At 42.2% G+C, this 25,744-nt stretch overlaps 1 protein-coding gene across 1 annotated transcript; it reads left to right on the top strand.

The window, feature by feature from the left end:
- Window positions 1-5,033: 5,033 nt before the first annotated feature.
- On the top strand, window positions 5,034-15,506 carry MPHOSPH6 (M-phase phosphoprotein 6). Its single transcript, XM_052656453.1, has 5 exons — window positions 5,034-5,139; window positions 7,170-7,282; window positions 12,040-12,130; window positions 14,420-14,514; window positions 14,945-15,506. The coding sequence occupies exons 1-5, from the start codon at window positions 5,089-5,091 to the stop codon at window positions 15,075-15,077; spliced, it is 483 nt and encodes a 160-aa protein (XP_052512413.1). The 5' UTR covers window positions 5,034-5,088; the 3' UTR covers window positions 15,078-15,506.
- The last annotated feature ends 10,238 nt before the right edge of the window (window positions 15,507-25,744 follow it).

The following is a 25,744-nucleotide window of genomic DNA, read 5'->3' as shown; positions in this document are numbered from 1 at the left end:
AACTGTCACGTTTTTTACTTTCAGAGTGGTCTTAAGATGAACACAATTCTATTGTGCAATTCTGAAATGATGCCATTGTCCTGGTAAAACAGTTTAATAGCTTCACAGGAACTTTCAAAATTCTACTGACTTAACACATGGCCTTTGAGATCTGGCCCTAGCTTGCCTCTCCACACTTGTCACTTACACAATTGCCATCATTGAAAAAAACTTCCATCAGAATTAAATACCTCCTTCATTCCTCCTGCCCCTTTCCCTTCGCTTAATTTATCTTGAGGTCTCAGCTTAGGTTTCCCTTTCCCAAGGAAGACTCTCCAAGCTCCTCAAATCCAGATTAGGTTTCCTGCAATAAGTCTTATCTCAATGACAGCATTTAAGACCTATATCCTTGTCTACAACGTACCATTAGGAAGAGGTAGTTTCCCTACCACCTACCAAAGGGCCAAGAACATAAGACATATTTAAAAATATTTGTTGAAGAATGAAAAAGGCATACAGCAGAAAAAACAGGAGTCTATGATTGTTACTCATATAAAAGTAGTAAGATTTGGCAGCAATAGGGAAAACATTTTGTGAGAAATAATAGATCTGATGTGTGTGTCAGTTTCCCAACTGATGCTCTTTATTTGTCCTCCATGGCTGTGTCAAGGGAACTCTCTTCCTTCCTGCCTCAAATAGATACTTAACCTTGGCTTTGCTGTTTGGGCTATTACAATGATTATCTTTTCTTTGGGTTATACACCCAATTTCTCTTTAAAAAATTACCCTCCCCCATTGTGTATAGTCCTAAAGGGACTATAAATCGGGTCTTGCCCTCTCTTACCTAAGACTCAATGAGATTCTCTCCTTGGCTATGAAAATTTGAAAATCCCACAGCAATCATCTGATGCTCATTATTCCTGCAGTGACACTAATTCCCACTTCCTAGATACCTGCACTGCCCTGGTTTCCGTCCTTTTAACTTGCCCTTTCTTCCAGCCTTGTTATAAACTAATAGAAATGTCCTTCCAATAAATCCCCGTTTTATTTAATAAGCCATGATCAATTTCTGGTACTTGCAAAAAAACAAAAGAACAAAAGCTAACAGAAAGAAATAAAAAGAAAGGAGTGAGAGGGAGAGAGAGAGCATAAAAGAGAAAAGAAAAAAGAAATACAATAGTAAAAGAAATTATATATAATTTTAAATTTTCTAGCAGACTCACTAAAAAAACAAAACTGATGAAATTAATTTTAATGTTAGGTTTTATTTAGACCAATACATCCAAACTCTTATTTCAACATTTAATCAATACAAAAAATATAAATATTTTACTCTTGTTCCTTCCAAGTCTTTGAAATGTAGTATATATTTTACACTTATAGCACATCTCAACATAGACAGGCTAAAGTGAAATACAGTCCTGCCAAAATAATAAAATGTGTAAAACAGGAAAATATTTTACACTGCTATAGTTTTTAAATTTAAACAAATATTCCATTATGCAGTCACATTAGCCACATTTCAAGTGCTCATATTAATCATAGGTTTACTGTACTGGGCTGCATAGCCTTAGAAATGATCTGCTCCCAAAGAGACGAGACTCAGGAACCTTTTCTTAATGGGTCTAGTAACTGAAGTAATTGGAGGTTTTCACTCGTCCAACAAATTCCATTATGAAAGGATTCAGAATTGTGTGAAAACCTATGAAAATACCTCTTCCCCCCAAATGATGTTTCTTTGGCTGTGTAACTAAAACAGGTTAACACATTATTGAGCGTGAAACCCATCCTCTGTATTCTACAGTTCAATAGCAGAGAGAGATTAAGGAGTTACCTTCCCTGTCTGCAAGTTTAATTCAAAGTTAAAATTACATTATTACTCTTAAACCACTTTTCATTCATTACATTTTGATAGGTAGAGGCTTTGAGGATTTGTTTTAAATGTAAGTATTTTCTATATCAAATAAAAATGCCTAATTTTGAAGGTTGAGGAATTTGACTATTATCCCTCAGACAACAATATTCACTGTAAACTGTGGAGTAGGAGAGTGACCATGATGAAGCCAGTGTTTCAGGAAAAGGAATCAGAATCCAGTGTGCAAATAGATTGGTAACAACAGAGATCCAGAGGGGAAGTGTAGAGCTTCTAGCTTCCTTAGCTGGTGTGCATATGCTCTTATTTCTTCAGGAATTGTTTCCCTCTTAAATCTGACAAGACATGTGCCTATATTTCAAGACAGTGTTCATAGTCAGCTATTTCCTGGATGCCTGGATGCAGATGGCAGAATGGATCACTTCTTCACCGTGGCTCTCACAGCCTCTTTCAAAATCCTGAACAGAAATCAAATTAATAGAGGCAGAAAGTAGTATAGTTTGCTGGGAGGAGAGGGAATAAGTTTTTGTTCAATGAGTAGCATTTCAGTTCTGCAAGATAAGTTTTCTGTGGATGTATGGGAATTATAGTAGCACAAAACTAAATGACTAGAAGGCTTTTCCTCAGGCTAACTCCTCTCCCTTTCAGATCTCAAATGTCACACATTTAAGCAAACTTCCTTTTCCAGGCCAGAATTGTTTAGATGCCTTTTCTGTATCCTCTCATGAGTTCCATATTTTTCACGTAGGGCTCTTATTATAATTGTAATCGAGAACTAATTTGGTGTCATAAAAAAATAGTATGACCAGGTGGCTTAAGCCACAAAACTTTATTTTCTCACAGTTCTGAAGGCTCGAAGTTTGAGATGAAGGTTTGGTTTCTCCTGAGACCTCTTCTGGGCTTCCCTGGTGGCTCAGAGGTTAAAGCATCTGCCAGGAATGCGGGACCCCTGGGTTTGATCCCTAGGTTGCGAAGATCCCCTGGTAGAAGGAAATAGCAACCCACTCCAGTACTCTTGCCTGGAGAATCCCATGGAGGGAGGAGCCTGGTAGGCTATAGTCCATGGGGTCACAAAGAGTCAGACACGACTGAGCGACTTCACCTTTCAAATGGCCACCTTCTTGCTGTGTCTTTCCTCTGTACATGCGCAATCCTGGTATCTTCCTGTGTATTCAAATTTCTTCTTATCAGGACACCAGTCAGATTGGATTGCCACCGACCCTAAGGGCCTCATTTTAATTTAATCACCTCCTTAAAGGTCCTGTTTCCAAACACAGCCACCTTCTTTTAATCTTTTATTTTATATTGGAGTAGATTAATAACATTGGCATAGTTTCAGGTGAACAGTGAAGGGACTCAACTATACATATACATATATCCATTCTCCCTAAACTCCCCTCCCAACCAGGATACCACATAACAGAGCAGAGTTGCATGTGCTGTACAGTAGCTCTTTGCTGGTTAACCATTCTAAATCCAGCAGCGTGTACATGTCATCCCAAACTCCCTATCCCTTCCTCTTATCCTTCCCCCTGGCAACCATAAGTTCGTTCTCTAAGTCATACAGCCACATTCTGAAACAAAATTCTGATGAAATTTGGAGGGACACAATTCCGCCCATAACATGTGATTACCTCTACTATTCCCACTTGGTAACTCTATGATAACTCATCTTGTTCTCATTACAGGACTTTCACAGTTGCTATTCCCTCCTTTTGGTACACTCTACCTCCAATCTTTCATACAATTTGTTTTCCAACTTCCAGGTATAGGCACTATCATCTGACAAGAGCAATCCCAGATCAGCTTATCTAATGTCACCCTAAAAGTCCCTCTAACACATCATCCTTTTCTTTCTGCCATGGCTCTCACCAGATAGTCAGCTCCAGCAAAGACAGGTCATGTGATTTTATGCATCAGTGTAGCTCAGAGATGAACCCAGTGTCTCACACACAGACACGAATGAGTCAGTTTCTATACCTACTTACCATATTAAAATGACTTTTTTTTCTCCTCTAAGAAAACTTGCCAGGGAATGACTATGTTTCATTCAAGCGTCAGCTCTGTGATCAATCTTAGCTCTAACACTCACTAGCTGTGTAAACTCTGTTAAGTCCCTTAATCTCTGGGCCTCAGGTTCCCAAACGACATGAGGACCACAATACTTTAGAGTTTTTAGGAGGATCAACTAAAGCAATACACACTCCCAGGGGAAAAAATAAAATATAAAATTAAAAATCAAATTTTTTTAAAAATAAAAAATAAAAGACATGCGGTACCTGTAACTCATTATATAGTGCACGCTATCAGCCGAAGAGCTATCAGGATGGGTGTTTTTCAAAGTGTGGCAGCTATGAATGGCGTGAAAACTGTGTTTAGGTGGTAAGGCGCAGCATTAAAACTATCATCTTGGCAAAGTTATTTTAACTCTTCTTATGAAAATAAGGTCATGTTCTCATGCTCATGTCTTTGACATACACCTCTCCCTATTCTTCCTATTTAACTGGCCACTTTAGGTTTAAAGACGCACACTCCAGTCAACAGGTGGATTTGACACTGTAAAAGCCATTCGGCAGCCAGACTGCCTGGGTTTACCTCCACCTCCCTCACCTTGGCTTTGGGCTGGTTCTGGAACCTCCCTGTACCTCAGTTTATTCAACTGCAACAAAAGGATAATGACGGCCCCATGGGGTTATCAGGAAAATGAACTTATTACACGTGGAGTGCCACAGGAAACTCGCCAGCCACATTAGAAACACTTCAAAGAAACGGTCCAGGGGGAATGGTTGGTGTGGCCACTGTCTCAAAGGTCTCACCAGAGCAACTGGGTCGGCGACACGCGGCCAGACGGGGCCCGTAAGGCGGGTGGCACGAGGCCGGTGCGCAGCCCTGAGGGGACCAATCGAAGCCCTCAGGGAAGGCCGACGGCGCCCAGGACTACGGCCTCCTGAGGCAGCGGCCGCTTTGGGTTCTCCCTCTCTCTCGGCGTCAAGTCGCTCTCACTCCTGCTGGCAGCCGTGTTTACCATGGGCTTCTTCACGAAGAGAGCACCTCCTGAGGAAAATGGTCTCTGAAGCGACGAGCAAAAAGCGCGGGCCAACTCGACTCCCGAAAAACAGGGGCGGGGCCGACGTGGCGGGACGACGCACGCTACGTATGAGGGCGCCGACGCACACGCAGAATCGCGCGTGCGCGGTGGGTCCAGTTGCAGACCGCGGCGCCCGGTGCGAGTCAGTATGGCGGCCGAGCGCAAAACTAAGTTGTCCAAGAACTTGCTGCGCATGAAGGTGCGGGGACGCGAGGGAGGCGGGTCGGGCGGTGGGGATACCCCGTCTTTCCGACCTGGCTGGAGCCGAGGCGGCGGGCGTACAGGGCATTAGAGAAGCCCCGGAGGACATACAGCTCTCGGGTTCATTCATTCACTGGAGCAGCGCCTGCTCTGCTTTAGGCACCGGGAACTGGATTATAAATTTCGGCGGATTCTCTCTTAAAACCGGCGGTCGGATAGGAGAGACAGACGCGTAAGCAGGCACTTAAAATATAGTGTACTCAGTGCAGTGGTGCTAGAAGCGCCGTAGCCCCTGGAACTTACTTGGGTTTCTGCGGGAAGTGGCATCAAGTAGACACTGAAGGGTAGGTGGGAGAGTGGGGGACAGAGCGGCACAGACTGCGGGATACGCGAGTTCAGAAGTTGGTAAGGCAACCCCCACCCCAAATCCGTAATTTCAGAGAACTAAAGGTCATTCAGTCTGTCTGGAAGGCAAGTAGCAAGAAATGGGCCTGGAAAAGGAGCCAGTAATCACAGCATGCAAGGAAGGAGTTTTAGGCCAGATTATGAATTTTTTTTCTTTATCTTGTGAGCATTGGGAAGCGATTGAGCACCGGGGCGAGTATCAGGAGCTGTGGTTAAGTTTTTACCGTTGCTTTCACTGTCCTGTGGAGAATACATTGCTGACAGAAAGACCCGACAAAACTACAGTCATAACGACCAGCGAGGACTGATGATCTGGGTGAGGGCTTTCAGTGGTGGTGGGAACAGAGAATTTTAACAATTGAGGTGAAAGTGAAGTTATGTCACCAACTTCAGACATTGATTTTCATATGAGGTGTGCGGACACGGGTAGATAAAATGAATACAGGAATTAATACAGGAGAAACATGTAAGCCTTAATACTTAAGTAATGTTATTAGCGAACATTTCTAGCTCTGTGTGCTAGACACTGAGTGATTTGCATATTATAAGGCAGGAAAGCCACATAATAACCGATTGAGGTGGATACGATTATTACCCCTCTCTTACAGCTAAGGCACCTGAAACAAGAAGTAGGTAACTTGCCCAAAGTTACACAGTTTATAAATAAGTGTAGACAGGGCTTAAACTCAGGCAGTCTGGCTCTGAAGCCCCTGCTCTTAATTATCAGTACAGCTCTGTACTGCTTGTCACTGAACACCACCATCTGGATGCAAACTGCTAAATGTCTTGTTTACAGAATAATGGAATTTGCAGTGAAGGGAAGCAGGGCATAAATAATGTTTTGAAACATTGGAGAGTAAATGGCATATGCAAGAGGTGAGTGGAGTTGAGCTGGAGTATAACCTGGGATGGATAGGGCAAGTGAGGGTGGAGGGTGAGTAGTAGAGTAATTAATCATTTCTGAAGTACTTCTTTGATATGTATTAGCAAAATTTGGATCTTCAGTAAACAAAGGGGGTTCTTTGCTTATGGTTTGTAATCATGAAAATTTCAGAGAAGTATATTGGCAAAGCAGGCATTGGGAAGATTTTAGCAGTTGTTTTAGTCTTGGAATACGTCAAATGAAGGTATGCTGACTGCTTAGGGCTCAGACCAACAATCTGACTCTGTAATTGTGAAGGAAGAAGTTAACTTTAAAAAGTTATCTAACCCTGCTTGGGCGGTTGGGGAACACGAAACTAGACACTTGAAGCAAAGGAGAGAGAAACAATTACCCAGCTTCTCTAGCAAGTTTGGCCATTGCCGACAAAAAGCCTTCTGGCAGAAGAGCAGGAGACACAGGGTATACAGATAAAGTGGGGTATCCTATGAGAAGCAAGGGAGCAGCTGCTTTAGGTCTCCTTATCTAGTGTAGCTGTTCAGCCAGGGCTGAATATAGAGCAAGAATGAGAGGGTTGAGGATTTAGTACTGGCTTGTTTATTTTCTAGTGTACTGGAAGTCCTCTTGTCTTGGTCAGCTAATATGTTTGGTCACCCCACCCCCACCCTTAAGATGGGATTCCCAGAGAAATGAGGTTATTGGGGGAAATAGTTGCTGACTCTGATTTTGTTATGTTTTGACAGTTCATGCAAAGGGGACTGGACTCGGAGACCAAGAAACAACTAGAAGAGGAAGAAAAGAAAATCATTAGTGAAGAGCACTGGTACTTGGATTTGCCTGAGCTGAAAGAGAAAGAGTAGGTTTTTTATGATACATTGGAAGTTCACATCTCTGTAAATGTGATTCATCATTCCAGTGACATAAAACCCATGAACCCATCTATTCAGTTTCTTGAGTTAGCCCTGCAAATATTTTTTTTAATCATTAAGTCTGTAAGAGTTCTACTTGCATTTATATGTTTTTATTGATGCTTGCCATCATTTACAACATTGTTCTCTTTTTTACATTCCTTATTTAGAATAAAGGAATCTAAGCCATATGTCTCTGGAGATAACTGGGGACCTTTTAAGAAAATCTGCAATGTGCTCTCTATTGTATTAAGTTCTGAAGATTATATGTGTACTTCAAGTCTCTCCAGTTTTGTTTCAGTAACAGAGTTCTCCATAGATTGAGCTTTGTAAAGTCAAGAGTGTTTTGTTTATTTTCTTTTTAATTTTTACTATTAATACCAGTCATTTAGCTAACATTTATTGAGTCTTTAATGTATATACTAGGACCTGGGCAAAGCACTTTATGTCTCTGAATTATTTAATCCTCACAGCAAACTTGAGAGCTGGCTACCATCATTCCACCCATTTTATGGTTGAGGAAACTGAAGCTTAAGGGAGAGTTAATTGCTTAGGGTCACCAGATAGTTACTACTGAAACAGGATAACACACTAGATCACTTCTCTTCCACCGCTAAGCTTGGTTGATGCATGATAAATTTTTGATGAAGGAGTGGTGATTCGCATCATCAGTTAACTTTTCTAAGTGTTTCTGAAAGCTGTTTATCATTTCTCCTTGATTCTTTTCTTACCTTGATAGCCTCTGTGGTATGGTAGTTTTACTTACGTTTTGTCAAATGACTAAAGATGCTGCTTATTGTCTTCAGACACACTTATGTTTTCCCTTTCCATACCTTATAATTTATTTTTTTCTTTCTAACGCAGTTGTTGTCCATTGTTTGCTTGGCTAATCTTCTCTAGACTTTCTTGGGAGGTTAAACATCCTTCTCTAAAGATAGAAAGTGCATCCCACCAGGAGGGACAGAAGGAAAGTACTTTGTTTTTTCTGCTTACTTCTCAGCTTGCTTTTCTCTTGCTTCTCAGAGAAGGCAAGATGTCAGTGAGGAAGGAGAAGATGACGCTGTAGGTGGTACAGATTTGGGAGCAGGGATTGGTAGGAAAGGGACTGTTACCAGTAAGGAGGTATAATTTAATTTTATGCCTTGGCTAAACTTGCTCAAGAGTATTCCAGATGTATTTTTTTTTACTTATTTTTAATGAAAAGCAAGACCGTTTGTATCTTGTTGTCAGTATTCTTTCCCCCCACCCCCAACATAGCATATTAGTCCCAGGAAAATGACCTTTAGACTCCTTTCCTAGGGAGGTATGTGACATAGTCTGTTCAAGTTCTATAACAAAATACCACAGACTGCGTAGCTTATAAACAGCATAAATGTATTTCTCACAGCTCTGGAAGCTGGAAGTCCAAGATCAGGATATCAGCCTGATCGTGTTTTGATGGTGGCCCTCTTCCTGGCTCAGAGCCAGCACCTTCTTGCTGTATCCTCACCTGGTAGAAGTGGCTGAGGATCTCTGTGGGGTCTTTCCTAAGGCCCTGATCCCATCCATGAGGGTCCCACACTCATGACTTAAGCACCTTCCCAAGGCCTCACCTCCTAATATCCTCATCTTTGGGAGTTAGGATTTCAATATATGAATTTATGGGGGGACACGAACTTTCAGATCATAGCAGTAAATATTAATAATAACCTTTTGCCATCATTCAGTGTCATATTTATGTTTAGAAATGAAGATCAGTTTGGGACATCAGCTAGAAGAGAAGAAGCTGTCCAGTTGGGTAATTTGAGGCGCGTATAACAGAGACCACCAAAGTGTGGGCAGGAGTAGGGAAGCAGCTGTGGACAGTGCGGCTCCTCGGTGGCTTGTGTAGTAGAGATGGTTTCCCCCAGGCCTGGGGGGTCAAGGTGGGGAGTGGCTGCTGAATCTGAAGACGGGCTGTGTGGAGGGAGCATGTTGCAGGAGTCGCCATCTTTATCTGAGGGCACAGCCAGCCCAGGTAAGCCTATGGAAGGAAGCCGTTCATGTGTTACATTCAGAGCAGCTTCCCAAGGCACTGATGGTGCGGGCTGTGGGAGGTGCGAAGTAGACCGGATGACATGTTGCTGAGGTGTGTGGGCTTTAACACCCCAGAAAGTGGGATGGATTGGCTAATTTGGTGCATGGGCTCTGGAGACAGGCGGACCTGGGTTTGATGCCCGCCTCTGCCACTTGCTTACTTGTGATCTTAGACAAGCTTTTGGACCTGTCTCTTGCCATTGGTATATTGGGTGTGATAATATGAGAAGTAAATGAGACAGTAGGTGTGAAGCAGTGACCGCAGTGCCAGGCGTAAAGCCCAAAGTGTTAGCAGTATATGTGCTTCCTTGTATTTCAGCATTAGGAAATTCAACCACTCTTTCTGCTCATTTGTGTTTGTGAACGTTTACTTGGTAGTACCACCTGGATTATTCCAAAGGGTTACCGATCTCCCTGAAGCTGGAGGTTTCATTGTGTATATGCTCTGGGAGTCTAGAGGTTGCCATTCAGCTATATTGGAGTGTAACTCAGTGATGACCATTAGGACTGTTCAGTGTGCATGCCTCCCCTAGCCAGTGACCAGGCTATGTAGGTGGATTAAGACCTGCTTGCTTTGCCTCAGCTTGAAACACCTGCAGAGCTTCCTAACTCTGGAGCTCCCTGTAGGGGCTGAGGTCTCGGTGTAGCCACGCTGCAAATCAGCTTCTCCCTCAGCCCAGTCTTGTAGCCCTCACTTCCATAGAGGGGTGTCTCCCAGCCAGCACTCCCCAGTGAAACTTTTGTGCAGAACTCTTATCTCGGAGTCTGTTACCAGGGAACCTGATACTTAGTATAGAAGTGGAAGTTACCAGATCAGAGATTTTGCTCTGTTGTTGCCATGTTTTTCTCCAAAGGATGTGCTGTGGTTTAGAGTATGTGAGTATAGCCAGTTTAATGACTCGCCGGCCACAGGATGATGTTTAAAAAGTATTTTTGGCTGCTGTGCTTCTTGTGCTTATATATTGTGGCCTGGTGAACTTAAAGAACTGTGAGGTCTGAGACTGACCCTACTTGCAAACTGACAAGCCAGCCTGCTACAGTTTCAGGGATACTGGTGGAAGGCAGGAGAGTTCTGAGTCAGAGACAGAGGACTTTATTACTCACAGCACAGCAAGCAGCTTGAGCATCACTTTGGCATCATTTCCTCTTATCCCAGGGAGGATGACATGGTACCCGCAGTAGGTTAACAGCAGAACAGAGAAGTCCTGAGCTTACGGGCCCCGAGTCTTTGATACTGAACTGCAAACAGATTTGCCTTTGGCCCCAGAGGAGGCAGTATCCTTATTTTGAGCCTTAAAGCAAGTCTATGTGTTGCTCCAGCAGGAGAAGGGAGATAGTCGCTCAGCCTTTCAAAGCTTTTCACTGTGCATGTAATCCTTGAAAAGAACGAAAGGACATCTAGTGCCTCACTCACAGGTGGGCGGAAATGAAGGAGACCCACAGAGACTTGTTCCCCAGCAGTGAGTTTTTGCCCTGTTTCGCAGTGCTCGTTATTTGTGGCCCTAGGCAGGGGTGTCTGTTTTTTCCTGAGCAGTAGTTTCTCATCTGCAATAATCAACGAAATTGATAATTTCTTGGATGTGTTTTAGCTCTAAAAGTTACGGATTCTGATTAATGAAAACAGGAAAATTAAAATGCAGAATGTTTTCAGTTACATTTTAGAATATTTCCCTTATTTGCTAGCTCCATGAGTGTCCCTCATCATTGAAACTATTCTTGTAGATAAAAACCACCTTTTCATACTAATGTTATTGAGTCAATAGAAACGCATGAGAAAACCCTCTGAGGGGTCACTGGTCCTTCCGTGACTCCATCTTTTGACTTAAGTGAATGCTTAAATGCGTGTGAATGGTGCTTTCCTGAGGGAGGTGATTTACTTGAGACGTTCGTGATGTTTTCTCACCTGCACTCGACAAGAAACAAGATTGGCCAGTTGAAGGGGAATCTCAAGTTTATGAGAAATACTGAACAAAAAGTTCAGGAGAACATGTGCTGCAGTCGGATGTGCTCACTTGGGATGGGGGTTATGCACTGGTGACTCATGGGAGAATCCCTTCGGACACTGAAACATCCACACCTGCGTCCTGTTTTCCGGATGCCCTCTGTGGTGTCCAGTGTTGAAGCCTCTCAGTAGCAGCGCTGCTTTCACCTGGATGATCTTGGTGTGGGGTCAGCCACCTAGCCACTCTTATTTCTGCTCATTTTCCAGTCCTGCTCATCTGGCTCTCCCAGTGTCTTGTAAGAGACCCTGTATCCTTAGAGTAAACTACTGCTCTGCTTAAGTCATCCAACATTAGTCGTTGTTATTTATAGCTGAGAGCTCCAACTTAGACACTCACTTAAAGCTACCTAGGACACTGATTTCTGCAAATTTAATAAAAAACTGGGGGTTGGGGGGCGGCATAAACATCAAGGAAACTTCACTTTACATTTGGAAAATTCAGGTGCCCTCTGTTCTTGCCTCACAGTGCTTTTGTTGACCAAAGCAATCTGTTTTTATCTCTAACCTTAGGTTAGAAAGCTTAGTGTATTTTTCCTTGATTCCACTGAGAACCATAAGATGTATTTTTCATTTGAAATCTTGACTTTTATTTGCTGTGCTTTGCTACAAGTAGACATGCTTTTAATACAGGTTTATTTTCTCATTTAGGAGTTTCATTATAGAAGAGCAGAGTTTCTTGTTGTGTGAAGATCTTCTCTATGGAAGAATGTCATTCAGAGGATTTAATCCTGAGGTTGAGGTATTAAATATAATTGCTTCAGATTTAAAATTTTTCCAGTTGAATTTTTTCTGCTAATGATTGGGTTTAGGTTTTTTCCCAACAGATACCATTTCTCCTCATTATATAGAAAATAACAAGTCTTGAAATATGGCCGTAGCTATTTTTAAAAATTGCAGGCATTGCAGTCTAGTTTTGTGTTAGAATTGAGTAGATGATTTAATTTAGCAGTATACAGTCCCTGACAGTGCCACTGTAAGTATTAGAATTTTAGCTCAGGTCTTTTACAGGAATGTCAGGATTTTATTCATCTGATACCATTATGAAAAATTATTTTCTGGCATCTATAAATCTATCTTTTCTAATGGAAAAAGTGTTACTTAAAAATTGAATGATTTGACTTTTTAATGGACAGCTTTTAATCCAAGCTTGTAAATAGATTTTTAAGTGATTCTTTAAAAAGTTTGTCTTCAAAGGAAGTATTCACCTTATAACTGAGCTGTTTATTTTAATCTTCCTGCCTCGGGTTTGTAGAGAAGCACAGACTTGTCCATTTAACAAATAATTATTGGAACTCGGGCTCAGATATTGAAAGCTCTCCTATCAGTAGTTAGCCAACCAAATGGAGGTTTGTGATACAAAGCTTTCGTTCGGTAACTATCTCATGAAGCTGCGGTTTCTTAGTCCTGGGACTGTCGACACTGGGGCTAGAATTTCCTTTGTGGTGGGGGCTTTCCTGTGCACTGTGGGATGTTGAACAATATCCCTGACTTCTGCCCCCTACCCACTAGACACACACATACACACTCCAGTTGTGACAACCTGAACTGTGTCCAGACATTGTAGATGTTGCCAGGGGCGCCCCGGTGAGCACAATCATCCCTGGTCGAAAACTGGTTCTCTAAGGACGCCTGGAGCAACCACAGTTAGCCAAACTAAACACCAGTGTTTATTTATAAAGACTGCAGGTTGATTTCCTTTGTCTCCTTTTTTTGAGTGGGTGTGCTAATTAAAGTGGTAAAAGCGACTTTACACAAAATCAACACTAGAAGTGTTTGTTTTTAATATATCTCCTGTTCTGGCCTGCTGAAAACTTTAGGAAGAGAATGAGAGCAAGGGGGGTAAAAGATAAAGATAACAAAGATGATGAGCGAATGATGCCCAGAGACCAGGGTATTGGGTGGGCAGGGACTCCAAAGTGATGCAGTGGGGAATAGTGTTGATCTGACCCTCCAGATTTGATGTGGGACGCTATTAGAAAGTGACTTTAATTACCAGCACTCTATTACACTGAATATATTCTCTCTGGGAAAAGGTTCTGAACTGTTTGGCGTGCAGGTCTGAGCTGTCATAAATTGTGAGAAAAGTTCAGTGTACCTGGTTATAAAAAGAATGATACCAACTTGGGAACACTTACTTTATTACAAGCGGGATGTACTTAGGACACATTTCATAGTCTCTGTGTGTTTCTAGGGATGCCTGCCATGGGGTTTATTCAGTGAAATATTTACTGTGTGCCTGTGGTGCATCAGCCCTGTGGAGGCACTGGAAGTGCAGCAGGGAACCAAAGTCTGTGCCCCCACAGAGCTTGTACTGAGACTGCTTCGTCTTCAGTCCTTTAAACGCTGGAAAAGCTAGTCAACAGTGATTTCTGCTTTCCTTTCCTGGTCCCACCTTTCTGGTAAAGAGGATACTGTTTTTAAGTCTGTTGGTGGATACCTGTCAAGAAAACATTAATGTGAGAAAAAGAAGCCAAGGAAAGATCCGTGGCATACAGACATCATGTGGGCATCAGTGTGTTATCCTCCCTCATGTTAAGGGGTGAGGAGGGCCCCCCACCGTTACACCAGCGCCAGCCTTCCAGCTCTTTCAGCACTGCGCTGCTCTCCTTCCCCAGCTACCACCAAAGCTGCGTTTAAAATTACTCCAGACTGCAGTGTTTCTCCCATTTGGCTCAAAAGTGGGAAGTTCAGAGGATGCCTGAAGTTTGCCACTTCTTTCCCCCACTCACTGCAGTGTGTTAGCAGTGTGCCTGCTTCAGACAGAAGTAACTAATACATTTCTAATCTAAAATACCGTTTGAACTCATTAACAGGAAGTCTAATCTACTGAGGCTTTGTCTTATTTTTAATTCAGAGCTGGCTTATATCAACATATTGTGGAATAAAGTTGGTTAAATTTTACAGAGACTCCCTTATAAGTTTTGGCTAGTCCTGTAGATTCTGTGTCTACCTTCAAATGTGTCTGACACTAGTTCCTTTAACAAGCTTTTTCCAGCCCTGCTAGTCACCACCGTTGTGTTTTTTTCAGAAATTAATGCTTCAGATGAACGCCAAGAACAAAACAGAAGAAGATGAAGAGCAAACAGTGGAGCTCGATGTGTCAGATGAAGAAATGGCTAGAAGGTAAGTGTTACCTTAGACCAGGTTTATAATCTGAGCCCAGCATTCGCTGACTCATGCTTACCCTCCTCCCGCCCAGTGATGGGTCTGCCCTGCCTTTGAAGGGAGTAACCCCAGCAGAAAGGGGGCTTCCTGCTTTTTCTAACATGACCTGGGGTGGATTCATACCTGTCACAGGCTGGCAGCTGAGGGCTAATTTCTAGTGCTGCTTCTAATACATATTTTAAAATATGCATCTTAATTTATTAGGATAATGCAGAACCAAAAAAGAATTGTTCACAGAGAAACTCATGAATTTTAAATCAGATTATTTCTTTCAATCCTAGTTTTGGTTTTTCTTATTCTTTGTTGTGTATTTGGTTTGATATTCTTGACAAGTTTTGATTCCTTTTTTATCTGAAACTAAACTTGTTTTGTTTTATCATCTTAACAGATATGAGACCTTGGTGGGGACAATTGGGAAAAAGTTTGCCAAGAAAAGAGACCGTGCCATTTACGAAGAAGATGAAAATGGAGAGATAAAACCAATTAAAGCAAAGAAGATGTTCTTAAAGCCCCAAGATTAAAGTGGAGGCCTTAAGCTATGGCTCAGGGATGAGAGCATATTTTGGAACTCAACTCTGTAGGTTCCTCTATAGTTATTAATGTCATAATGTGTATTTGTAAAGAAATGTATACTTTTGGAAACATGCTGTTTTGGGAACAGACATGTGATGGATGTTATACATCCTTTGCTTAACGGTGTTCATCAAGAGTGGACTTTAAACCCTTGGTCTTCAAATGTACATAGGTATGTGGTAGCTTCCTAAAGAATATTTTATCTCAGATTTTTTTTTTAATATAACTCCCCAGTCACTGACCTTAAATTGAACTCATGAAAACTAATACCAGTGTTTAAATTGCCCTTATGTTTATAAACATGTCAAGTCAGTTCATACATATATTTTGGAATCATGTCATGAGAATTTATTATATGTTAATTCATCAAGAACAAACTTGCCTCTTCGGCCTAAGTATTTTCATGCTACAAAGTCAATGTCAATGTATAGAATTATGTTTTTTGTTGTTGTTTAAGCCTTTAATTAATTTTTAGACATTGTTCTATAATAAATACCTGTTTTCATATACTTTTTTGTTCTCTTATCAAATAAGAATTTTAGTCTAATTCAGCATTGGAACTTTTGTCCAAATGGTAATGTCCAGTAGCCATTGACTTAGAATATGGTGATATATTAGATTGAAACTTTTGTGGGCCAAAAACAGTGATCAATTTTTAATAGTTCAACCCAGTAAAATTTACCACCAACCATACCACCTCTTGAAAGTGCAAGTCACTCAGTCATATCCAACTCTTTGTGACTCCATGGACTATCCACGGAATTCTCCAGGCCAGAATACTGGAGTGGGTAGCCTTTCCCTTCTCAGGGGATCTTCCCCACCCAGGGATCAAACCAGGGACACCATCTCTTAATCTGAACCTTATTCTAGATAATAAGTGAGAGGCCCATGTAATTAAATGTGTATGTGTGTCTGTCCATCTGGAGATGTTTACCTAGGACATCTGAGAAATACTGATTTCATCTAATTATGTTCTAGCAATTGAATGAGGTGCTTTCCTCCTCTCTCTCAGAGGCTCCTTAGATTCAGACTGCTCTGTGACCGCAGTTCTCTGGTGAGTTACAAAAAAGTTGTGACTTTGAAGTTAATTTGGCTCTGAATTCATTGTGAAGGTGAGGACAGCTCTCCTTCCCGCTCTCTACATCCTGAGCCACAAGCTGGAAGTTTCTCACGGCGCTTGGCCAGCACCACAGTCCCTGAATTTATGGAACATCTCATCCACCCTCACAAAACTGCACCGTGATAGGACAGTGGAATGGTCTACTGAAGGTGCAACGCACCGTGGCTCTAGGTGGGATACGACACTCTTTATCTTACAAAATGTAACTGATGCTTTGAGTCACTGAGCACTCAGATGGGTCATCTGCTCTCCTGTTGGTCAGAACATACCGTCTGGAATCAGCGGAGGCAAAGGGAACAGCTCCTCTGCTACACGCACACCCACACAGACATTTTGCTTCCTGTCCCTCGATTTTGATCTCTGTTGTTTGGAGCTCTGGGTTTCCAAGGAAGGTTTGTTTCCACTAGGGAAGACAACAGTGGTCCCGAGAAGACAGAAATTGAAACAATCTGATCATTTTACCACTAAACCAGTAGGCAAAAAACGTTAACTCTCCCGGCTAGTGCTTGTCATCTTGGAAACAAAGGGACATTTGTGTTGTTCCTACACAATAGGTGATGAAGGATGTCAAACCCAGAGCTTCCTCTAGGACGTGTTTTTGTAGCACTTCCATGTCCAGTGATAAGTTTTAAAGGAAAAGTACACCTCAGAGGTGAAAAAGATTTCAACCCTTTAGACTCTGAAGTCTTGGGTCGCTCTAGCAGGTGTCAACCCTGAGCAGTTGAGATACTGGCTGAGGAAAGAGGAAACACGGAGTGTTAGGGGTAAAAATGAAGTTGATTAACTTGCAACCAATTACAGAAACAGGTTACCAAGCAGTTTCACACATTTTCTTTCTTGGTGTGTGTGTGTGTGCTAATTTCTCCTTCCTCTTAGTATTGTGTCCATTTTTGTCTAAAGAGGGTTAACTTTGCTATTTAGCCTTGAGATAACAATATTCAGATGAGTCTGACCAAAGTCTAGGTATAACTGACAGGAGATAAGATGAATAGTGTGACTGTTTCCCAGAAACAGATACAATGTCCACAGAGATTTTGGAGAAGAGAGTGAGAACATCTTTTGTACAAAGGATGTTTGCAATTCATTTGGGAGAAATGGAGTTTTTCTTCTGGGAAGTTTAATCACATTTTGAAGCATGTATATACGTGAATGTTGAATGGCCCACTCAACAGACTGTAGCAGATTCTAACCTCTTGTTTCTCATATTTAAATGCTTCTGTACTCAGCTTTGACGCTGGGCTAAGTGAAGAAGTGAAGTGAAAGTCACTCAGTCGTGGCTGACTCTGCGACCCCTGGACTACACAGTCCATGGAATTCAGGCCAGAACACTGGAGTGGGTGGCCTGTCCTTTCTCTAGGGGATCTTCCAACCCAAGAATCAAATGGGGTTCTCCTGCATTGCAGACAGATTCTTTACCAACTGAGCTATCAGGGAAGCCCTCAGCAAATCCCATTTCTCTTTTGCCAGCTGCCTCCTTACTGGGATCTGCCAATGAAGCCCAAAGGAGACAGCAAAGCTACCGGAGGAGGAGGGGCTCAGTTCTTTCTGTCTCTTTGCTTCCTATTCCTTTGCCCACCTCACCCATCCCCCAATACCTCTTCACCCCAACAGAGGCTGACATTCCAGTCACAGTTGTCGGTAACACTTGATGCCCTCTTATGTCTATCTGGTACCCCCCACTCACAGCTCAGAGACCCTGGTTTTAACTAAGCAGCTACTTGTCAAAGGATCTTGTATTTCAGCTCTCCAGGGTCCTCCAAGCTTCTAAAATTGAACGATTTCAGCCTCTTCCCTAAGAGTGGCAGCTTCCTGCATGATAACCCTGAGTATTATCTCTGTGCCTTTTTGGCTTTTTAATACCCCATTAATGCTCAAACTACCGCACAATTGCACTCATCTCACACGCTAGTAAAGTAATGCTCAAAATTCTCCAAGCCAAGCTTCAGCAATACGTGAACCGTGAACTCCCAGATGTTCAAGCTGGTTTTAGAAAAGGCAGAGGAACCAGAGATCAAATTGCCAACATCCGCTAGATCATCAAAAAAGCAAGAGAGTTCCAGAAAAACATCTATTTCTAATTTATTGACTATGCAAAAGCCTTTAACTGTATGGATCACAATAAACTGGAAAATTCTGAGAGAGATGGAAATACCAGACCACCTGACCTGCCTCTTGAAAAACCTATATGCAGGTCAGGAAGCAACAGTTAGAACTGGACATGGAACAACAGACTGGTTCCAAATAGGAAAAGGGGTACGTCAAGGCTGTATATTGTCACCCTGCTTATTTAACTTATATGCAGAGTACATCATGAGAAATGCTGGGCTGGAAGAAGCACAAGCGGGAATCAAGATTGCCGGGAGAAATATCAATAACCTCAGATATGCAGATGACACCACCCTTATGGCAGAAAGTGAAGGGGACCTAAAAAGCCTCTTGATGAACATGAAAGAGGAGAGTGACAAAGTTGGCTTAAACCTCAACATTCAGAAAATGAAGATCATGGCATCTGGTCCCATCACTTCATGGGAAATAGATGGGGAAACAGTGGAAACAGTATCTGACTTTATTTTTGGGGGCTCCAAAATCACTGCAGATGGTGATTGCAGCCATGAAATTAAAAGACGCTTACTCCTTGGAAGAAAAGTTATGAGCAACCTAGACAGCATATTGAAAAGCAGAGACATTACTTTGCCAACAAAGGTCCGTCTAGTCAAGGCTCTGGTTTTTCCTGTGGTCATGTATGGATGTGAGAGTTGGACTGTGAAGAAAGCTGAGTGCTGAAGAATTGATGCTTTTGAACAGTGGTGTTGGAGAAGACTCTTGAGAGTCCCTTGGACTGCAAGGAGATCAGCCCTGGGATTTCTTTGGAAGGAATGATGCTAAAGCTGAAACTCCAGTACTTTGGCCACCTCATGCGAAGAGTTGACTCATTGGAAAAGAGTCTGATGCTGGGAGGGATTGGGGGCAGGAGGAGAAGGGGACGACAGAGGATGAGATGGCTGGATGGCATCACTGACTTGATGGACGTGAGTCTGAGTGAACTCCGGGAGTTGGTGATGGACAGGGAGGCCTGGACTGCTGCGATTCATGGAGTTGCAAAGAATCAGACACGACTGAGCGACTGAACTGAACTGAACTGAACTGAATAGTTACTTATGTTGAATTTCTCCTGTTAAAAGAAGGGTGATTTATCTCCTGACTAGATTTTGACAGATACAGATAAGGCAGTAATATCTGTGAAACCGTGGGCTTGGTAGAGCTTGAAATCCCTTTTTTCCCCCCTTTTCTGCCCTTTATTGAGGCATAATTGACAAATATCAAATATATGCCTTTAAGGTATACATTTTGGTACGTGTATACATTGGTATATGATCACCACAGTCAACATATCCATGACTTCACACAGCTACGTTTCCCCCCTTCCCTTGCCCCTTCCCCTCCTTCCCTCCTCTCTTTCTTGGTGGGAACACTGAAGATCTACCCTATTAGTGTATTTCAAGTACACAACAGAGGATTATTAACCCTATTCACATTGCATACATTAGATGTCCAGAGCGAATTCATCTTGCCTAACTGAAACTACGCCTGAACAAACACCTCCCAATTTCCCATCCCTCTAGCCCCTGACAACTGTCATTCCTCATTCCATTTCTAGGAGTTTGGCTCTTTTAGATTCCATATATAAGTGAAATCATGCAAGTTTGGTCTTTCTATAATCTGGCTTCCTTCCCTTAGCATCATACCCCTCAAGTTTATGGCTATTAAAGTAAAAACATTCAACCCTTCACACTTCCTGGAAGTTATCTCATGGAAGCCGTAGTTAGCATAACACTTTTTGAAGAACACTGCCCAGCACAGTAACGCCCATCAACCTGGTTGCTGAGTTGTTCATGTTCACCTCCTTAGTTGCCAAGCAAATTAATGTCCTGTAAGGCAGGAACTATATCTTTTTTCATTTGCCTCTGCACCTAGCAAGGAGTATGGCTTATATTAAAGGTTGTGATAAATGTTTCTTAAATGAATGGATGAATGAATGATAGTTGGATGATTTGGGAACCAGTTGGTCTACAGAGTGTATTTAAACCACACTGCTAGGTGGCGCTAGTGGTAAAGAACCCGCCTGCCAATGCAGGTCGATGCCAAAGACAAGGATCTGATCCCCGGGTCATGAAGGTCCCCTGAAGAAGGGCATGGCAACCCACTCCAGTATTGTTAGAGAAGCCTACGAGATGGCAGGCTACAATTCATAGTGTCGCAAAGAGTTGGACCCAACTGAAGCAACTTAGCACGCACGCATGCTATGGAACTAACAATCAATCAAATGAGAGAAAATAAAGACTTTACTCTGAACTTGCTATATAGCAAGGGAGTCAGCCACCATCTCTTGTGCTTTGGCAGAGACTCAAAGGGAGGTAGAGAGTGGGAGAGCTTTACAGTGGGGAAGAAGGGAAGGGTTGAGGATGCCTTGATTGGCGGCTGTCAAAGCCTTGAAAAGCCCTAGGCAGCCAACTAGAAGCAGTATATTGTAAGTCATTGGTTAGGGTCACACATTTTACCTTCTCTGGTGGGGGTGGTTTAGTAGCTAAGGCATACCTGACTCTTGTGACCCCATAGACTGTAGCCCACCAGGCTCCTTCGTCCATGGGATTCTCTAGGCAAGAATACTGGAGTGGGTTGCCATTTCCTTCTCCAGGGGATCCTCCCGACCCAGGGATCAAACCCATGTCTCCTACATTACAGGCAGATTCTTTACCACTGAGCCACCAGGGAAACCTGTTATTTTCTCTAGTTGGTCCCAAATTGGAAGTGGGGACAAAAATTAGGTAAGATAATTGTCAATTATTAATCAAGTTCTGACTATTTGGGGCTGACTATTATGAAGTTTTTTTTTAGCTCACTGGAGATACTAACTGACTTCCTGCCAAGTCTGACATTTAGCAGGCTGGCTTCCTAAGTTGTTTATTATAGATGAAGGTTTGATTTCTTGGGCAGGTTACTGCAGGTTATGAATCAAAGTTCTGTTTTTATATGTGGCCTGCCCATGGTCCGTTTGTGTATTCAGTCTCTGTGCAAGTTTATTTCTAATCATACTGTAAAATGCAACCATTTCGTCATGTCTCCAAGGAAATGTGCACCCAATTTAAAAACAGAATGCCACCGATGGGATCGAGGATTTTTGTGGCTCCAGCTGTTAACGGAGCTGTCTGTGTTGGAGGCAGACACTTTCAGTTAATGCCACAAAGACAAAGCCACCAAATCAAGCAATTAAAACCTTTTACCATCCCAGATCTTGGGGACGAAAACTGAATACCACTGGCTAATGGATATAAAATTCAATTGAAAAGATATCATCATTCCACTCAGGTATACAACCATCCATTCACTAACATTCAAGTTGGTTGACAAACTATCAAAGTGGGCTATATTTGGAGAGGAAGAGAAGATATAGCTCTAATAGTAATTTCAAGAAAATCCCCAGAGAACTTCCACTGTTTAATATGTCTTTTATGAAGAAAAATCAGTTTCTCCACTTGCCTGCCAAAACAGTCTTTCATTTTCCCAATCCTGGCTTTAGAGAACACACAGGTACCTTATCATTTGAGTCCAAGGTGTGTTGGCAGCTTCTTAAAGAGTCTGTGGTCTGACCTTCCCTCTCCGTATAGGCATATCCTTCCATAAGCAGTTTACTAAAATTATTTGGTGGCTCTGTAAGTTCTTACAGAGCTATAAGCTTCCCACTACACAGTAAATTCTAATGTTAACATTAGTCATTGTGAAAGTCATTAACCCATAAATGTGCCCTGTTTAGCTGTGTTTGGACAAAGAAACTATTTGCACAGAGAGGATGCTACTTTCTAAATCAGCAGCTCAATTTCATATCCTGGAGTTTCTTTCCAACATATTTAGCTTGTTTTCCATATGGCCCTATGATTTCACTTGCCCCGGGATGAAAGACACACTGAGTTTCAGACATTCGTTGTGAAGTAGAAGTCCCTGGACGCACCCTACAAAGTCACAGTGTTCTCCTCAAGGCGTATTTTAATCTGGATGGTATCCCTTGCTAAAATCCCTCTTTCGTCAGTACTGCCTGGATGGGAGAAAACCCTGTCAGCCCAGAAGTATCAGAGGTAACCGTATGTTGTTGCAAAATTGCAACAGGATCAAGCAAGACCATCCAGGTAGTGCAGATGGCAATCTGACAAATACTGACAGAGGGTGATTCCCCGTGACTTCTCTCGCTCATCTACCATTCACCTAGGTTCTCACACCCACTTCCCCTTCTCCGACCTCTGCTCTGATCATTGTCCCTGCGTCACTTTACCACATAAGACACCCCTGTTGAATAGATCCTATCCTTGAACCTGACACTTCTCTGCTCCCACCTCAGCTTCTCATTTGACCTCATTGGAATGGCAACGGCTCAAAAACGGAGAAGAACAATAAGCGTGCTCTTCAAGGCATGGACCAATTCTTGACTCCATGATAACGGAACACCTGAACTAAGTCAGTAGTATGAAGCACAAACCCACACTGGATCATCAGAGACCCTGCAGGTGTTTAACCAAGAAGGGTGCTGGTAATGGAGGACCCAGATGTCATCTGGAGAAAAATAAATCAAAGAAGAAACAGTTTCTCTGATACCACAACAATAACCATGCAGAGGAGATTTGTCATTAAATGTCAGCCATGTGCCAGGGATATTTCTGAGATTATTCCACTGTTTGTCTGTTTAATAAATGTTGAGTTCTGACACTCAGCCAGGCACTGCCTTGTGGGCTGGAGACGTAATTTACCATCTCCATTTTATCCAAGGAGAAGCTGAGACACAGAGACATTCACTGACTCACCCGATGTCACACAGCTTGTAAGTGATAGAACCAGGATTTGAACCCAGGTCTACTGACCTCAAAGCCGACACTTTTCCTCTCATGTCACTCCACAGGCAAAAGCAAAAGAACAGAATTAGGAAATAGGCATAAAATCGCATAGCTTCCCAAGACCCTGATTGTTTCCAAACAGAATCATTCAGCAGTACAATGTACTACCTTATTTTCTTTTAATATTTCCTTTTTTCCTGAATTTATTTTTCCAGATGGTATGCATTCAGTTCAGTTCAGTCGCTCAGTTATGTCCAACTCTTTGCAACCCCATGGGCTGCAGCACGCCAGGCCTCCCTGTCCATCACCAACTCCCAGAGTTTACTCAGACTCATGTCCATTGAGTTGGTGATGCCATCCAACCATCTCATCCTCTGTCGTCCCATCCCCTCCCGCCTTCAATCTTTCCCAGCATCAGAGTATTTTCAAATCAGTCAGCTCTTCACATCAGGTGGCCAAAGTATTGGAGTTTCAGCTTCAACATAAGTCCTTCCAATGAACACTCAGGACTGATTTCTTTTAGGATGGACTGGTTGGATCTCGTTGCAGTCCAAGGGACTCTCAAGAGTCTTCTCCAACACCACTGTTCAAAAGCATCAATTCTTCGGCGCTCAGCTTTCTTTGTGGTCCAACTCTCACATCCATACACGACTACTAGAAAAACCATAACCTCAACTAGACACACCTCTGTCAGCAAAGTAATGTCTCTACTTTTTAATATGCTGTCTAGGTTAGTCATAACTTTCCTTCCAAGGAGTAAGCGTCTTTTAATTTCATGGCTGCAGTCACCATCTGCAGTGATTTTAGAGCCCCCAAAAATAAAGTCTGACACTGTTTCCCCTGTTTCTCCATCTATTTGCCATGAAGTGATGGGACAGGATGCCATGATCTTAGTTTTCTGAATGTTGAGCTTTAAGGCAACTTTTTCACTCTCCTCTTTCACTTTAATCAAGAGGCTCTTTAGTTCTTCTCTTTCTGCCATCAGGGTGATGTCATCTGCATATCTAAGGTTACTGATATTTCTCCTGGCAAATCTTGATTCCAGCTTGTGCTTTCTTCTCCAGCCCAGCGTTTCTCATGATGTACTCTGCATATAAGTTAAATAATCAGGGTGACAATATACAGCCTTGGCGTACTCCTTTTCCTATTTGGAACCAGTCTGTTGTTCCATGTCCAGTTCTAACTGTTGCTTTCTGACCTGCATACAGATTTCTCAAGAGGCAGGTCAGGTGGTCTGGTAGTCCCATCTCTTGAAGAATTTTACACAGTTTGTTGTGACCCACACAGTCAAAGGCTTTGGCATAGTCAGTAAAGCAGAAGTAGATGTTTTTCTGGAACTCTGTTTTTTCGATGATCTAGCAGATGTTGGCAATTTGATCTCTGGTTCCTCTGCCTTTTCTAAAACCAGCTTGAACATCTGGAAGTTCACAGTTTACGTATTGCTGAAGCCTGGCTTGGAGAATTTTGAGCATTACTTTACTAGTGTGTGAGATGAGTGCAATGGTGCAGTAGTTTTAACATTCTTTGGCATTGCCTTTCTTTGGGAGTGGAATGAAAACTGACATTTTCCAGTCCTGTGACCATTGCTGAGTTTTCCAAATTTGCTGGCATATTAAGTGCAGCACTTTCACAACATCATCTTTTAGGATTTGAAATAGCCCAACGGGAATTCCGTCACCTCCACTAGCTTTGTTCACAGTGATGCTTCCTAAGGCCCACTTGACTTCACATTCCATTAAATTCACACTAAAAATCTGTTTTCAACACAAATGATTTATTTTTTAAATAGGATATTCTCAACATCAGTAATCCTGTATTAAGAAAGATTTCATGTGTGACTCTCTATGGTAATAAAAACAATTGGAAAAGCAATTACGAGTGATCACTTGGAATGTAACTGTATGTCGTCACATATTTGTTTAGGTCGCATTCTATGAAATATTACCTAATTTGAAAACAAGAGTTATGCCTCACTTTTAAAGTCTTTATTGAATTTGTTACAACATTGTTTCTGTTTCACGATCTGGTTTTTTGGCCTCGAGGCCTGTGGGATCTTAGCACCCTGACCAGAGATAGAACCTGCACCCCCTGCATTGGATGGCAGAGTCTTAATCACTGGACCACCAGGAAAGTCAACTATGCCTTACTCTTCTTTGTCTAGTTCCAAGCCAAATTCCTCAAGCAGGCTTTTGTTTGTTTGTTTGTTTTTTTAAGTAGGTAATTAAAAGATAATAGACTTTAAAAAACTGTTTTTCTATTTACCTAACTGCACATAATGTTTTTAGTGACTCTCCTGTGAAATTTGTTTAATAAATATTGGCTCCTCAAATATTCTGCATACTTTACTGTCTTGCAAGATAAATCTATCTGCAGGCATATATTCACAAACTCAAAGTCTTCAGGTGTTCAGTGCTCAAGAGTAATGGAGAACTTCCGAGTTTTCTCCGGGAGATTAGAATTATGAAAATCTTAGTTTAGGATGTACTTCTCCCTTCTGATTTAATCCTGGTGCCAGATTCTACTCTCTCTGTCAAGCAGAAGATGCAAGGTTCTTCCCAGAAATTAACTACAGGCCCACTACATCTGGTAACATCTGGTTGGGGACATTCCCAGG

The sequence above is a fragment of the Budorcas taxicolor genome, chromosome 18, assembly GCF_023091745.1.
Source record: "Budorcas taxicolor isolate Tak-1 chromosome 18, Takin1.1, whole genome shotgun sequence".
Classification (NCBI taxonomy): Eukaryota; Metazoa; Chordata; class Mammalia; order Artiodactyla; family Bovidae; genus Budorcas; species Budorcas taxicolor.
Note: the sequence above shows the minus strand (reverse complement) of the source record. Positions and strands in the feature narration are given on the sequence as shown.